This window comes from Rhodnius prolixus, unplaced genomic scaffold (genome assembly GCF_049639745.1).
Source record: "Rhodnius prolixus isolate KJV_2025 unplaced genomic scaffold, Rpr scaffold_6, whole genome shotgun sequence".
Lineage (NCBI taxonomy): Eukaryota > Metazoa > Arthropoda > Insecta > Hemiptera > Reduviidae > Rhodnius > Rhodnius prolixus.
In genome coordinates, this window is record NW_027411634.1 from 1,310,471 (window position 1) to 1,327,843 (window position 17,373).

The 17,373-nt window shown below is 36.9% G+C and overlaps 1 protein-coding gene and 1 long non-coding RNA gene across 3 annotated transcripts; one reads left to right on the top strand and one right to left on the bottom strand.

Annotated features, from left to right (window-relative positions):
* Positions 1–263: 263 nt before the first annotated feature.
* Positions 264–8,320, bottom strand: LOC141460728 (uncharacterized). The gene is made up of 2 exons (XM_074140992.1): positions 8,248–8,320; positions 264–4,561 (listed from the first exon to the last, which is right to left on the bottom strand). Exon 2 carries the CDS (start codon positions 4,149–4,151, stop codon positions 426–428), a length of 3,726 nt encoding a protein of 1,241 aa, XP_073997093.1. The 5' UTR covers positions 4,152–4,561; positions 8,248–8,320; the 3' UTR covers positions 264–425.
* Positions 8,316–16,567, top strand: LOC141460746 (uncharacterized). Of its 2 annotated transcripts, XR_012462334.1 has the most exons (4): positions 8,316–8,549; positions 9,526–10,387; positions 13,632–13,822; positions 14,532–16,567. It is a non-coding gene; the product is annotated as an uncharacterized lncRNA (long non-coding RNA). The 2 variants fall into 2 exon arrangements; XR_012462335.1 differs by lacking the exons at positions 8,316–8,549; positions 9,526–10,387 and adding an exon at positions 11,179–11,661 and having other exon boundaries at positions 12,554–13,822.
* The last annotated feature ends 806 nt before the right edge of the window (positions 16,568–17,373 follow it).

Consider the following 17,373-nt stretch of genomic DNA (forward strand, 5'->3'; position numbering starts at 1 on the left):
TTGCAAAAAAAATAAAGGTTACTTAAAATTTTCTAGTATAGTTGCAACTAATCAACAGCAGGATTACTTTAATGCCAGTTATGGAAACAGTAGTAATTACAATCAACTATTATAAACGACAAAAATTTAATACGTGCCAGCAATTTTGTAATTGGTTTCTTGGATCATATCTGTTAACTCACAGTCAGGGAAGAGTTGAAAATGTTCAAACAAACATAAGAATAAAATAAACAACTATATCACAACTATTTTTTTTTATTAAACAAAATACTCATCAACCAAAACCCAACCTTAACCTTCCTTCTTTTTCTTAACTATCGAAGGGATCTATCAATCGATTAGACAATATTTTTCGCCCCTTTAACATTCGGCCATCCTGCCCGCTAATTGTCCTCAATTAGCCTCGTGATGTCCCTAATGGCCTATTACTCACTATACCTCCTAGGTCGTCTCCTCTTCCGTTGGCTTCTCCTGCGATCACTCGAACCGCGGTCTTCTTCTTTCCCATTGGCAGGCGCTTCTTGTTGCTGAGGTAAGCGCGGGGTCCCTACGTTTAACTGAGAGTTCGATTCTTCCTCAATCCCCATCGCTTCACCCGCCTTACTTTCAATGTCTGATTCGCTCCCAGCTAGTTCTTCATCTTCTTCATTCTCTCGTCCTCCATAGCCCTTTAGCAAGCTCACATGAGCCACTGTTGCATAGGTGGCGCCGACTTCGTTTCTCAACGACATCACACGGTAAGTATCCCCTGGTAACACGGCGGTAACCACTAGAGGTCCTTTGAACTTGATCTGGAGCTTGGTTGGTTCACCCGTCGGGACAGGTGGTCTACGTAAGAACACAATGTCCCCAATATTGTACTTCACGGTGGTGTGGTGTTGGTCGTATTTTTCTCTCCAACGCTTGTGTTCTTCTTCTATTCGCCTCCTCACTTCGCACTGGAGTTCCCCTACATCTCTTCTTTCACTCTCGGACTGTTGAGTGAGAGTTCTCAAAGCACCATCTACAAAACTCGGTTTGTAACCAAACAAGGTTTGAAAGGGTGAGATCCCTGTAGTCTTATTCATGGCATTATTCAGATGACTTTCCACTTCCTCCAACTTCTTATCCCATGTTCTCTCCTTCATCATAGAGACTTGAATTACTGGTAGTAAAGTAGCATTCACTCTCTCTACCTGGCCGTTTGCCTGTGGATGTCGCACTGATGTTAAGATATGATTAATGCCATTCGTGATGCAGTAGGTTTCAAACTGCTTGGATGTAAAGCAAGTGCCACGATCGGTGATAATCCGATCCGGCAACCCATAGTTTAACACAAACGATTTTACACTGTTCAACACTTGAGCAGCTGAGGTATCTGCCACTGGATACAATTTCGTGTACTTGGTTAAATTGTCAATTATCACCAAAATGTGTCGCTTCCCTTTAGTACTTCGTACCAACGGTCCCACATGATCTAAGTTTATCGTACTGAACGGCCGCTTCCCCGGCGTGATCGGGTGTAATTTACCTGGCTGTTTTCCTCTGGCAGTCTTATATAATACGCATTCCGGACAATTCCGAATGTGAAAACGTACATAGCGTCTCATCTTTGGGAAGAAATATCGCTCCTTAATTTTTTGAATCGTTCTATCTATGGAGAAATGCCCAGCGAGGTCGTGGAACTTCACCACCAAACTTTTCCGCATCGCTTTCGGGACAACCCAACGATAAATTCCATCTGTCTTATCCTTTTGGTACAACATACCGTTCCTAAGGCTAAATTCTTGTACTCTTCGATTCTGTTCGGCGGATCTTTCTTCGGGTTTGGTTTTGAGATCCTCTATGAGGTCCTTTAAGTCCTTATCCCCGTACTGCATCGCCATCACATGATCTTCTTCGGAGAGCGCCAACATCACTTCAAGTCTCGACTCTATTATGGTATCCATTACATCATCTGCCGGCTCCACCGCAGCTCTACTCAGCGCGTCTACGTGCGCCATCCTTTCACCTGTACGATGTTTGACCTCCACATCGTACTCTTGGAGTAGGTCGAACCATCTGGCAACTTGTGAACTCTTCGTTTTATTTGCATTTAAATACACCAATGCCTGACAGTCGGTTATCACTGTTACCTTTATTCCCAACAACATGACTCTTAATCTGTCTAGACACCAGACGATGGCCATTAATTCCAACTTGGTGGAATGGTAACGACTTTCCGCCTCACTGGTCTTTTTGCTTATGCAGTACACCAAATGCATGAGCTTGTCGTCCCCTTGCTGAAACAGCATTCCTGCTAGTCCACTCGCCGACGCATCCGTATGTAGTTCAGTGTACCTCTTAGGATCGTATAAGGCTAAAACTGGAGCACTAGTTATTTTCTCCTTTAACATAATAAAGGCTTGATCTTGCTCTTCTGCAGTCAGTGTCTCGGATATATTTAGCTGCTCTTCCGTCAACGGCTTCCTTGGTTTTACTATATCTTCGCTTATCTTGTTCACCCCAACTTCTGCATTTCTGGCAATCACTTGTCCTTCCACAATCTGCTTCTCATTCTCCGAATTGTTGGTGATAGGTATTTGCAAATGGAGATTATCTACCCTGGCTTCTATAAACATGCAGCTCTTGGCAGGCACCTCTACCGGTTTTGTGGCCACTACTTGGCTGCGAATCTTCTCCTGTAATTCTATTTCTAAGAAAGGAAATCTGCCTGACTTTCCGAAGTTGACCTTGTTTCCGAGTTTCACCATTTCCACTTCGGGAGCCTCAGTCCAATTTCTACCAACAATCAGATCATATGGTTGGCATCCGTCGGCTACAATGAACAATTCCGTACCTTGAACATGAACATCATCAATGGAAAGCTTTACAACAGCTTTCCCCAAGGCGTACGACACAGAGCCTTCACCAAAGCCATAGACAGGAGCTTCACACGGCCTAATATGCACTCTGCAACGAATCGCGGTACTCGCTCTCATTATACAAACACTGCTGCCTGTATCAATAAAAGAATCTACTTTGTAGCGATCATCAATTACAGCTTCTTTTTTATACCTTTCGACGAAATCGTTTTGTGGCATCCTGGTTAATAATGCCTTTTCTGGACAGTCAGCCTTTAAGTGCCCGATTTTCTTGCACTTGTGGCATATTTTCTCTCTTTTGGGTGAAGGGCAATCCCTAGAGATGTGTCCTACTTCTCCACAATTGTAGCACTTTGATTCGGTCTTCGTGCAATTGTTCGAAAAATGACCAGTACCGCCACATCGGTAGCATCTAATTGTTTGTGGCTTGGCCTCAGCCTTATCTGTCACGGAACCCACTTTAAATGACGGCCCATCTTTGTTCCTTCGACTTGTTCCAACACTGTCTCTAACGCTTCTCTCTTTTCTCACACGCTCTTCCCTAACCTTAGTCAATTTCTCCAAGGCTACAAGTGACTCCAATAGCTCGTCTTCATTTTTATGCTCTTTCATGAGTAAATGATTCGCTACATCCCGAGACCATAGTCCTTCAAGCATTAATTTCTTTACTTCGGCGAATGGTAGGTCTAAGCCTGAGCATAAATATATCTTCTCATGGAAGTATTCCACTGCGGACTCATTTCGGTATTGCATTCTATCATACATTTTCTTCCAACGATCAACTTTGTCGCACTCACGAACGAAAGTACCGTTAAATTGTCTTTCAAAATCTTTCCAGTCCTTAAACTCTCTTCTCAGGTACCAGAATTTGGCAGGTCCCGCTAGGTGAACTCTAGCAATTTCAAATTTCATACCCTCAGTCCATCCATGAATTTTACCAACGCCATTAATCGTACGCAACCAGTCTTTTGCACCGCTTGTTACCTCAGTACCCTCAAATTGAGGTATTTCTTTGTTAAGGTCTGGCATGATTTGTACGTCAGGTCTTCGCTCCACAAGTTGAGTCAGAATATTTTGCTGATTTACTAATATGCGAAGTAAATCCTTATTTTCATGCTCATCTTTTACCGTGATACAGTGCGGACAAAACCACAACACTTCCGGACTAGCAAGTACTTTCAATTTCACCTCCGTCATGCCAGGAATACATTTACTGTGCCACCAAAGGCTACACTTTCCATCACACAATATAGATGGTTCACCCTCATCTATTTTGTTTTTGCAGCCTCCACAGTTTTCCATCTTCATTTAATTATTTTTATTTATTTCTCTAATTATTATTATTATTATTATTTTTTTTTTTTTTTTTTTTTTTTTTTTTTTTTTTTTTTTATCTCTAACGAATTTATAAATCTATCCACAAAAGTATCTAATTACCTGCCCTGAAGATTTACTGGCACCAGAAACAATTTAACTGTAAAAGTCAATTGGTAAACACATATACGTAGTCAGTAATGAGTAATAAGTAATCAGTAATAAGTAATCCGTAATCCGTAATCCCACTTCTGAAATAATGTTAACTCACAGTCAGGGAAGAGTTGAAAATGTTCAAACAAACATAAGAATAAAATAAACAACTATATCACAACTATTTTTTTTTATTAAACAAAATACACATCAACAAAGCTCACACTCATCAACCAAAACCCAACCTTAACCTTCTGAAAAATCTTTGACTATGAAATAAAACTAAAGGAAAGGGAAGGGTGGGGACGCCACCAACACTCAGAATACCTTCACTTATGCAATAACAAATATATTTGGTATATTTACAATTTTAAACTCATATTCAAAACGGATCATGATCCAAATACATAAAACTGAATTAATTAGACTTACAGGTTTTCTGACTTAATTACACTGTCAGGTTTTCTGACTTAATTAAACCGACAGGTTTTCTGACTTAATTGGGCTGACAAGTTTTCTGACTTAATTAAACCGACAGGTTTTCTGACTTAATTGGGCTGATTATAACACTCACAAATTGATTTATCACAAGACGACAAAAGTACATCGTTCAACCGGGCGGCTAAAGGGTTGTCCAGTTCTTGGCGAAAACAGTTCCAGCCAGACCGACGCTAAAAACCTGGCAATGGCGGACACACAGACATAATCAGTTGGCACCCCTACTCTCTTGAGATGCCCAAGGGCAACTGAACTTCTGCCTTGCACTGGTCACCATCCCCACCACGTCCAAACAACCAATGCTGCCAACGGACAATTGTCGCTCAAAGAAAATTCTGTTCAAGGGGGACCGCAACTCCTTGTGAGGATCCAACATCCTCCCCCGCAGTGGACTCGCCAGAGTTCCACTCACTGATTTCGGGGCAGGAAGAGCTTGCTGACTGGCCCCCTGGTCGCTCCTGACATAGTTCAGACTTCTGTCACTCTTGCCACTTAATTGCGATTAATAGACTTCCTTGGCATCAGGTAGAGATGCAATCTTGACATTGATGAAAGGCCAGCAGAGTCCGATGCCAGTGGTGCTGGAACGCTCTTCCAGTTGACTCGTAGGAGGGTTAAACGGTGCTGACTTGATACTGAAACCTTTCAAATTTAGACTGATTGACTAATTCCCTGGGGAAACTACTGACTGGCTGACTGACTGACTAAGAGGACTGATTGACTGCTCGACTGAAAAACTAGGCGTAGGGATTTGACTGACTGATTCACTGAAGATCCAGGGATAGGGAAGTTACTGACTGACTGACTGACTAAAGAAATGGCTATGGAGAATCTTGACTGACTTACTGACTTAGGAAATGACCTTGGAGAATCTCGAATAACTGACTGACTAATGGCCAGGGGAAGCTTAACTGTCTGGCTATGGGAATGTCCATGGGTAAACTACTGACTGTCGAAGGGAATGGCCATGTGGAAACTTGACTGATTGATTAAAGGAATGGCCATGAGGAAAACTTGACTATCTGACTTAGGGGTGTCTATGAGGAAATTTTGACTGACTTACTAAAGGAATGGTCATGAGAATCTTGAATGATTGACAGAGGGATTGGCCATGAGAAAGATTTGACCGACAGACTGAAGGAATGGCCACAGGGAATCTTGGCTGACTGACTAAAAGACTGGCCATAAGAATTAACTAATTAACTGACTAAAGGAGTGGCCATAAATAAACTTGACTGATTAACTAACTTAGGGAATGGCCATGAGAAAACTTGACTAACTAACTCAGGGAATGGCCATAAGAAACTCGACGGAGTGACTAAGGGGATGGCCTTGGGGATACTTGACTAACTGACTAAAGGAATGGCCATGAGTAAACTTAACTGTCTAACTGAGGGAATGGCCATGAGGAAAACTTAACTGTCTAACTGAGAGAATGGCCGTGAGTAAAATTTGACTATTTGACTGACAAAGGGAATGACCATGAGAAACTCGACGGAGTGACTAAGAGACTAACTAAGGGAATGGCCATAAGAAACTCGACGGAGTGACTAAGGGGATGGCCATGGATAAACTTAACTGTCTGAGGGAATGGCTATGAGAAAGATTTGACTGACAGACTGAAGGTCTGAAGATTTGACTGAAGGAGTGGCCACCGGGAATCTTGACTGATAGACTGACAAAGGAAATGGTCTTGAAGAAACTTGACTGATTGACTGACTAAAGGAAAGGCCATGATAATACTGACGAACTGAATGACGAGGGGATGGCCATGGGACACTTAATTGACTGACTGAGGGAATAGCTATAAGGAAAAATTGACTGACTAAAGGAATGGCTAAAGGGAAACTTGACTGACTGACTGACTAACTGACTAAGGGAATGGCAATTGGCTGGAGGAAGAGGGGCAAAGTACTAGATTAATGGAATAGTGGGACTTCAGGAGAAGAATGGGGACAAGGTTCTAAGTTTATGGGAGACTGGGACTTCGGGAGGACACGTGGGACACTAACTGACTGACTGACTTAGGGAATGGCCATGAGTGTTTTGACTGACTGACTGACAAGGGGAATGGCCTTGAGGATACTTAACAGACTGACTAGGGAAATGGCCATGGACAAACTAGAAAAAGGGGGTCAGCAGGGGTATGACTTATAGACTGAAGGTCAATAGTGCGATAGAGTTCAAAAATTACAAAAGGTATAGACCCAAAGAGGAACACCCTTTAAGGCAAAACTAAAAACAAGGACAAAGACAGACATTGCCTAGACTGTCAGACAACCTACATATAGACTAAGTACAGTTAACAGATAATTTAAAAAGTAAACCTATCTTTAAAACCAAATCAAAGAGTGGCAAAGCATATATGTATAAAGACCAATGACAATAAAATATAGTTTAAAATATAAAACCAATTTTTAACAAAATTCAAAAGTGACAAGGATAGACAAGACTTACATATATACAATATATACTGACAACTGAATATAGTTTAAAATATAAAACCAATTTTTAACAAAATTCAAAAGTGACAAGAATAGACAAGACTTACATATATACAATATATACTGACAACTGAATATAGTTTAAAATATAAAACCAATTTTTAACAAAATTCAAAAGTGACAATGCATAGACAAGACATGTCTATATAGACTAATGAAAACTTAATATAGTTTCAAATATAAATTTTAAAACAAGTTTAAAAAGTGACATGGCACTAATGACAATTCAATACAATTTAAAATACAATGGAATTTTTTTTTTTAAAACAAAATTCAATCAAAGGTATTCTGAGAGTCTTCCCGGGTTTCGGCACCATGAAAAATCTTTGACTATGAAATAAAACTAAAGGAAAGGGAAGGGTGGGGACGCCACCAACACTCAGAATACCTTCACTTATGCAATAACAAATATATTTGGTATATTTACAATTTTAAACTCATATTCAAAACGGATCATGATCCAAATACATAAAACTGAATTAATTAGACTTACAGGTTTTCTGACTTAATTACACTGTCAGGTTTTCTGACTTAATTAAACCGACAGGTTTTCTGACTTAATTGGGCTGACAAGTTTTCTGACTTAATTAAACCGACAGGTTTTCTGACTTAATTGGGCTGATTATAACACTCACAAATTGATTTATCACAAGACGACAAAAGTACATCGTTCAACCGGGCGGCTAAAGGGTTGTCCAGTTCTTGGCGAAAACAGTTCCAGCCAGACCGACGCTAAAAACCTGGCAATGGCGGACACACAGACATAATCAGTTGGCACCCCTACTCTCTTGAGATGCCCAAGGGCAACTGAACTTCTGCCTTGCACTGGTCACCATCCCCACCACGTCCAAACAACCAATGCTGCCAACGGACAATTGTCGCTCAAAGAAAATTCTGTTCAAGGGGGACCGCAACTCCTTGTGAGGATCCAACACCTTCCTTCTTTTTCTTAACTATCGAAGGGATCTATCAATCGATTAGACAATATTTTTCGCCCCTTTAACATATCTTAATTTGATAATGCTCAAGTTAGTACAATATTATAAATTAAATAACAGCAGTTTCATTTAAGTTTATCGGTGCATTCTCTAAATTATTGAATCGTCATTACAAGAAAATAAATATTAATACCCTTGAGGGGCAACTAAACAATTGAAGGTGGCCTGCCAGATGCAGATGGTGACGTATGCGGAATGATGTCCTTCTAAACCTTTACTACTTCCCATCATTAGTCAAAGTGAGTAGTTTATAATCTGTTAATACTTATTAGTGTTTATTGCGAATGCTATTATAAATTTTCTAATACTAGTAAAGCTGAATGTTTATCGACTTTTTCACTTCAACTTTTTTGATATATGAAGAGATGTTTAACATAAAAAGCCACCATAAGAGAAAAAGATATTAGTTTGTGCATAATAAGCTCAGATTTGTGTTATAATTTCATAGTATAAGCTCTCTAGTGCTTATTAACTACAAACCTAACTTCATTTTAAGTAGGTACACAATTCTAACCCTAAATTGTTGCATGTACTTTAGTGAAAAAAGCTTTAAGTTAAAATTATTTTAACTACATAAAATTTCTTCTTTGTTTCATTTTGCTGAAGGAATTCTTTTTTTCTTTTTATTAAAGATCGGGAAAGTTATTCCAACACTCATAGTACATATTTTCTTTAAATGCAAGATAGTTTAAATCCAGAAATCTACAGCTGTATAATATATTCGCTATTTGAGTACACTCGCCACTTTTCATTGTCCCTGAAAATTAATACCTAGAAAATGGTCTAAAAAAAACAATACCTGTTACATGTACTTAATTCAGAGAGTGTCCCATATATTTTAGCATCACTTTTCCTTACTTAGAACTGGTTCTAAGTTGTTGTCTTAAAGCCCTCACTCAATGCATTCTGTTTTTTGCGTTTTTTTTTAATTTTTCAAGAAACTGGTTTAGAATCAATGTTACGATTATTTAATATATTGCATGTTCCTGTAGGTATTCTGTCTACCAGTTGGTAGACTTTGCTGTGTTAAATTGTAACTTAAGAAATACGACACACACTTTCAAATGAAAAACTAACGACAATTTATGAGTGTTCGTCAAGCCTTAAAAACAGTCTTAAGATTACATTTAACTTAAAATTGAATTTGAGTTTGTAGTATGATTTAGTAGTAACCATCTCAGTAAAAAATTAAACTTAGTTCACATTTGATTTCAGATTGAAAACAAACGAAACTGCTGGAGTACAGCTGGCCGAACTGTTCATCTAACTAAGTCAAAACGAAAAAGGGGAAGATGGATTCAATTTAAAAATAGAAAGCACTTTTGTTAGAAATCAATTATTATGAATGTGACATAGAAATTTAAAACGTCATTTGTATTTTACTTTCATTCTTTAGTTTGTGGTAAAGATATATACGTAAAAGTTGTATATTATGTATGAAAAAAATGTATACTTGGTAACAAAAAGAATTAATTAAAAAAATGTTTAATTTATTCACCTATTTTACACATATTACAAAACAATAAAAACTAATAAAATATAAAAAAAATTATTTAATAAATGTTACAATCAGAAAAAATCAATTTGGGAAAAGTTAATGTGCCAAAGTAGTTAAAAACACAAAAAATATTAACTAGTTTCAGTGTGCGCAACCAGGTAGCACCACTTACTAGACGTGTATATACAGAACAAAAATAGTAGTTGCAATAAGCGCCACCAGGTAACAGCACTAACTGGACCTTCATAGAACTGTAATAAATTACCTTCAGTACGATCCAAGAGTTAAAGGGGAGAAGATCGTCCATCGACGCTCTTTAAAAATTGTTCCAATAAGCGCCACCAGATCGCAGCACTAACTAGACCTCTATATTTAGTGATGGTAACAACAGATTACCTTCAGTACGATCTAAGACTTCAAAGGGAGAGGACATTCTGTCGTCGGTCTCTCTTAATATGTCAGTCTTGTCTGAGAATATCACACAAATTACTTTAAGATTCTAGAAGATGGATGAGAGAACACTGCTCTGTCACCCGAAATATATCTAACAAATCTCCAAGTGTCTCAATGTTGGTAAAAGTAAGTTATAAATTAATGTTAGAGTGCGGTAATAAGATCCTCAAAAATGTCTAACGAGTCATAAAGTTGAACAAATGTTGTTTAAGAAGGAATTGATGCAAAAGTTTTTAAGGGATTAATAAAAATAATAAATATATTTAGTTTAAATAGAATGAATGTAAGATGGCTTCCAGGTGATAATGGTTCGAAGGTAAGGAAGTGTTTGTTATTTGTTTTTAATTAAAAATCCAATGTGATAAATATTTGCCCCACCCTCCACTCCCTGCGAATTTATCTTACCTATATAGAAGCAATGACAGTATGGCCTCTATGGAAGGAACATTCATTTTTTACTTTTTTCTCAGCGAATACAATTTCTTTAAGATTAATTTTCATTAAATATGATAAGAATTGCGTAATACCACCTAATTAACATTTTTTCTAATTAAAAAAATAGTTAGCGTACTAGATTAATTAAAGAAAACAATAAAAAACAAAAAAGTGTTTGTAACTTTGTGAAACAGCTACTAGAAAGCAGCACCTATTCTAAAAAAAGATACTTTTGAGATTCTATAAGAAGTTGTTATGTAAAATAAAGGTAATTGAGGTAATTTTTTTTTAAATTTATAAGTTTTTCTTGATTTTATTACCAATTATTATTTTTTTTAACAATTGATTCATAGTAAAAAAAAAATTCAAAGATTATTTTTAATCATAACATACCCTTTTACAAATACCCTATCAAAATTCATTCATCAAATAATTCATTAGTGCCCAACCTTATTTTGTCACCAGTGGCACGAGATACATCTAATAGATAACCAATGTGGAGGTTATACATGGTATTGGTTGCAATCACGTCGTGTTTCTGTTGCGTACATTTTAGCCGTAAAGTGCAATGTGAAAAGAGACTTTTAGTGATAGATTGGATAAATAGTGAGGGAGCACAATGGTTTTGTAAGCAGGCTTTGATTCAGTAATTCTTGGTGCTTAATCGGTGAACTGCCTTACCTTTGAGTATTTCTGCCTTCTTATTATCAGTTTGTTTTCGCTTATTTCGGCTTCCCAAAACGATAGCATATTACTGAATGTTGTCATCCTGTTGAAGTTTAGATCCATCTTTGCAGTGTTCCACTTTATTCTAGGTACACTTTTACAAGGTACAAAATCTCAGCTGAGTAATAATGTAGATAAACTTTCTTTTAGTTCACTGCACTCTTACAAAATCCTCCTAGTTGTTTAGGAATTATGGGTTCAATAATAGAAAATTAACCAAGTTCCAGATTATTTTGCTGGCATTGTTCGGTTGTAATTGCGTGAATGGGAAGCCATCTGGCAGCATGGAAAGCAATCCGGCAACGTTGTCGGGAGCTCCTGCGTCTGTGTGTGTGATACCCCCCTCTGCACCGCGCGCCCTGCCTCGCTCGAGCCTCCCCGTTGAGGCTCGGAGTACTTCGCTGCTTCGGCTACTCTTTCTCCCTCACCGCTCCTAGTCAGTATGCTCTCTACTGTGAACGAGAACACCCGCTTATCTGCTGTGCGTGACACCTACGCCCTGCATTGCGCAATTGCTGCATCTTACTTCCGCTGTAGTTACTGCTCTGGGTGCTGAGCTTCACTTCGTCTGCGGACTTCAAGGGAAGTTATCCCACTGCATTTCCGTAATCCAATCCGCCCCGCTCTGCTTCAGAGTCTCTCTCTGATCCCACTTCCGGTCCCAGCTATTCCTTCCATCACACTCTCCCTGGGCCTTGACCTGCCCTCCCCGCTACGCTAAGTCCGTACCTGGACCTTCGTCATTCCTGAGGGCCCCCTCAGACTTCTCGCCCTTCCATTTACCCCCCTTTCTCTTGCTTACCTACCCTCCTATCTCTGCCACTAATCTAACCGCCCTCGTTTGTCCCTATCCTGGGTTTTTACCTTCCCTTCCGCCTCCCTATCTCTTCCTGACTGATCCGCTAACCCCCCCCCCTGCCCCCGCTACACTTCAGAGGCTTCGCATCCGGCATCAAGGGTAAGTGGAACATCTTCTTCTCCTTCATTTACTGTGTCTACCTTGGGGTGGGCACCTCCGGTGACCCACTCCCAGTTCTTCTCCCCTGCTTCGCCATTTCCGGCTTCGTTCGCCGACGCGTAGCGCCCGAGTTACCGCCCCGCTTCAGGGTGTCCGCGTGTACGCGTTGACAGGCATAGTCTCAAGAATGAAATATTATTAACGAAATTGTAACGATGTCCAACGAAGTTCTAAATATAAAAAGTTAAATTAATAATTGTGTTAATCGTGTCCTTTTATTTATTTAATTTTTAGCTACAAATGCTTTATTTTCTGAAATTTAAACTATTTAGGAGAATTTAATGAAATTTGTAGCGTAAAATATCGAATTGAAGTTTATCGATCACAAGTGGACTTGTTATAACCTCTCAGTAGGCTCAGGTTAATGGTGCTTGAATCTTTAACATTAAGTTGATTTATTTAGTGTTTTTATTTTTTGAAAGTAGTGTTGTGTTCAATATATAATATCAGTTGTAGGATATGTTTCTCTTTAAAGTGGTACAATTTTCAGTGGTGATGTCTGTTAATTCCAATTTACGGAAAAAAAGAGGTAATTTTAATCATATAATCTAGGCTTTTTTTTCGAAATATCCCCGAAATGTTTTCTGCAATTAGCTTTGGAAGTGGTGGTTCAGCGTTGAAATTATTCTGTAGGATTGGAAGGGCGATAAATGGTCTGTACTGTTCAATGGGTTGATTAAGTTTCAAGTAAGTAAAAATACATCTAGTATTTTTTGCAATAATCGGCTGGGATAAATGATGCTTCGTCAGTAGATGCAGTTGTTGCTGGCTCAGAGAATACTTTCAAAGTGTAATAGTTTAAACTGTATTCAAAAGTCGTGTGGTTTATTGCTAATCTCTCCACCGGCAGTATTGTAGAATTTTATTAAATTATTTCTTGGTGAGTTTTCTGTTATACATATTACAAGCACTATTTAATACATATTAAATAATATCCCCTATCATATTTGATTTTCTTATTTAAAGTAAAAAATGTTTATGCAATATTGAATGACATACTGTATTAAAGGAAAATAGTTGTATTATCATGAATTCTTTAAGAAGTCGTGTTTTCAATTATACTATTGAGTTAATTGCGAATTCGTATTGCGTTAAATAACTTTTGATTAGTATCAAATTTGTTGCTGTTGAATGTATATTTCTATAGAGAATAAAAATTATCTGTCACATAACAATATGCAATTTGTTAAGGGCGAAAGGAGAGACAGTTTTTGGATTGAATTTTAGAGTACAGACTTTGAGCTTTTATGCCCCGTGCTGGAAGAGTTTCGTGTCAAAAGGTTTCCAAAAAGAAGTATTCAGTCTATGGTTCCATGGCATTTATGTCTTCTACAACTGGAAGAGCTTCACTCTCTTAACAAAATGATGGTCTATATTTCTAGGTGAGTGTACATTCCATTATTAAATTGTTAGGTGATAAATACCCTTAAGGTAATAACCTTAATAGTGTTTATTTTCTTAGAATATATTTTTAAATACTAACTAAATATCAGCATTTGATTTATTAAATCTTTGAAAAGTAAATGTTTCAATACGTGTGAATCTTTCTTGTTATAAAAGTGCCACTTTCATCTTTATTTTGCTTCTTTTATGTCTTACTTCTTTAGTAAGTAAATTTTCTGTTTATGTAAAATTAAGTTTTTTGCTAAGAAAGAGTGATCGAACTTATCAGTAACAATATATACTTTTTTTCTTGTTTAAAATGACCATTAAGTTATGAATGATTTGACAATAAAGTAGTTAATACCACTTTCACTCGATGTCTTCAAGTAGTCAATATTTATTACGTAAATGCATTCGAATTCTTTTAATGAAGTATATGAATAAAAATGATATGAAAAGGTACAAGTTCTGCAAAAGTAGCTAATTTCACGCTTAATACGATGACTTAAAAGTAAAAATAACCAATTACAAGGAACATTTTAATTCAATAAATCTTATTTATTAATTTATTAAAAAACCTTTTAAAAAAACTTTCAAAATTCTAGTTTCCTCTTTAGAGATCCAGCTAGTTAGATTTGAATGCAATACTTTCAAATTCCCTTTTGGATTTCATTCTAACTAACGTTTGTTTGTTTCACTATGTTTCAGCTTAAACCAGGAAGTTGAAGAGGTAACAATTCCACCCAAGTAATACCTATTATGAAGTTCTATGGTTTCACCAGAAGAAGGGTAATGAACCATTTTATTAGGTTTATGTTGAAATTAATTATAATGCATTCTACTTTATAAATATCAATTTATTATTTTAAAATATTTTTATAAATTATTTTTAAAATAAAAAGGTATTAAAAAGTAGTGTTTATTATTTTTTTAAAACAAAAAAATTTAAAAATTGAAGTTGGTATTAGTTTTAAAAGTTGCCACTATGCAGTACTGGATCACTTGGTGGAAGGGGTAGAGCGATGTGTTCCCGACAAAGGTTCTCCCCGCCCTGCCCCGCCCTTTTACCATACTTGGTTATATAGGGAAAAATCCATCATGGCGGCCAGTCATACCATATGTTCAGTAGAGTGACGTGATCAAAATCCATCATGGCGACTAGTCATACCATATGTTCAGCAGAGACATGTGATCTCGACGGTCTGTATGCAAATCTCTGTCTGTATGCGACGGTCTGTTCTCTCGTCAGTACGACTTGTGTAATGCAGGGGTTAGGTCACACTGTCGCTCCAAACTTATCTAGTCTAGTTTAACATTCATCACCTCTCTCCCAAATAATCATGATGTTGTAAGGGAGATGTCGCTTGGACGGTGGGAGAACAACTATTCTCTAGGTTAGAGAGGTAAACTGGAGTCTCAGTAAAATATGTAGTAACCAACTTCAAGAAGTACGCAGTTATTCTTAACTTCCAAAGGCACTACTACCTGAGAGAGAATAATGAAGCTAATATTCTACAAAAATAAGGATACTATAAGAGCAAAATTGGTTAAAAAAGAAGTAAGTTCTTAATCTTAAATAAAATTGCATGTGCATGGCTGGAACACCTCCAAGTTCACTGGTTTTCTGCACTCAATATTTCTTTGCAATATAAAGTATAAATGATGAATCCCTTTTAGCTCCTACTTTTTACTCTTCATTTTGCTCCCCTTCCTCTGCAGTAAACTTATAATAAATAAGTTTATTTATTATTTCACAGAAAAATTAAGATGTTTAAAACAATTTTTCCCCATAGGTATTTGATAAATTATCAGATTTCAGTTCTAAAATCCTAAGTTAAAGTTTTAAATTAAAGTAAGTTAATGTAAGTTTGCTTTAAAAAAGGTTTAGTTCAACAATAAAATGCTATAACATTACCTCAGGATTGCTTGTTAATTTGCTTGCTGAAATTTTCATTAATACGAGTAAGACGATGTTGTCAGAATAAAGAAAAATCTTTTAGTAACTATCTTTATTTATTATATATGTTTTTACATAGATATAACATTTATTTAACCTCGTATTTAATAATTTAACCTTTATTGTATGAAATAGTTGTTAAAAAACTTGTATAAGTGAAGAAATGTTGGATAACCTGACCGTAACCTTCCTGCATGCAGAGAGATGTGCACTCGACAAAGGTTCTAGTTGTTACGAGTGTTTATTTAAAAAATGTTTATTTCACTTAAAAGAGTGCAGTAAACTGCTATTTTGAAAATGAATTAAATTCATATAATTACTAACACTCAGTTTTACTTTCTTGCGTTTTCTTTCTAAAAGATTGATCTATTTTTATTTAAACGTATAAAAAATTAACATTGATTTTCAAGGAAGTTGAGTTAGATTTGTAGGAAGATTCAGTAGTCGAACAGTCTGTCTCATTGTATAATGTTATTTTTCAGAGTTGAAACAGGCGAAACTGGAGTGCTTCCTGCCAAACAGGGTCATCGAATTAAGCCAAAATGAAAAAGACGTTGGAAAACACCTATCCAACTGCAATTCTTTATTATTTAGTCGATTATTTGTAAAAAAAATATATTTGAAGTTTGAAAATGTAATGTAAATTTTAATTTTGTTATGTAGGTAATTTTAAGAATCATTACCTAAAAGATGTAATTGAATTTAAAATGTTTTTGTAAAAGGAAAGAAAAAAAATGTATAATTGGTAGCAAAATAAAGAATTATCTATAAATGATTAAAAAAGTCATTACGTATTTTCTCTTTTCCCATAGTCTTGTTATTTTTATTATATTTGCAAAGTTACAATTAAAAACAAAGTCAAAAAAGACTAAAAATGATAAGAGGCAAATTAAAGTAATGTAAAACTAAAAATTCCGTTTACATTAAACAAAAAAATAAAATAAAGTAATAGTAGTACGAAAAAATGGCGTCAGAGAGCGTTAAAAAGCAGTAAAAAAAAAAAAAGTTGAAAAAATTGCATCAGAAAGACGTAAAACAGAAAGAAGGAAATTTAGTTCACATGTTTAGCCACCAGGTTGCAGCACTTACTGGACTTGTTTACTATGTAAACAAAATTTAGTTCACATGTTTGCCACCAGGAGCATTTAAACTGTTTATATACAACTGTCAAACAAGATGTCTGCTCAGTACGACTGCAGCGTCGTACTCGTGAGGAGGGGGCTATGTCGCTCGTCGCTCCAAAAATATCTAATCTAGTCAAAACACCTCTCATCTACATAAACAATCTTTGATAATATGTCATGTGTAATGGTTAGGGAGATGCGTTCACCTCGACGATCGGAAGGCAAATATTCGCCCCACCCGGCCCGGCCCGCGCTGCGAACTTTCTTATATACCCTCTAGATGGCGTCATATCACCATGACAACGGGCTCCCCCCCTACTATTAGTTCCACCAGCTGTCACTAGATCGCTCGTGCTGTCTGTTTTACCTCTCGTAGCTTTCCTTGCACACTCTCTAGATTTTGGCAGCCATTGTTGTAACCTTGCTAAATGCTTCTCTCACACTCTCTAGACTTTAGCAGCCATTGTTG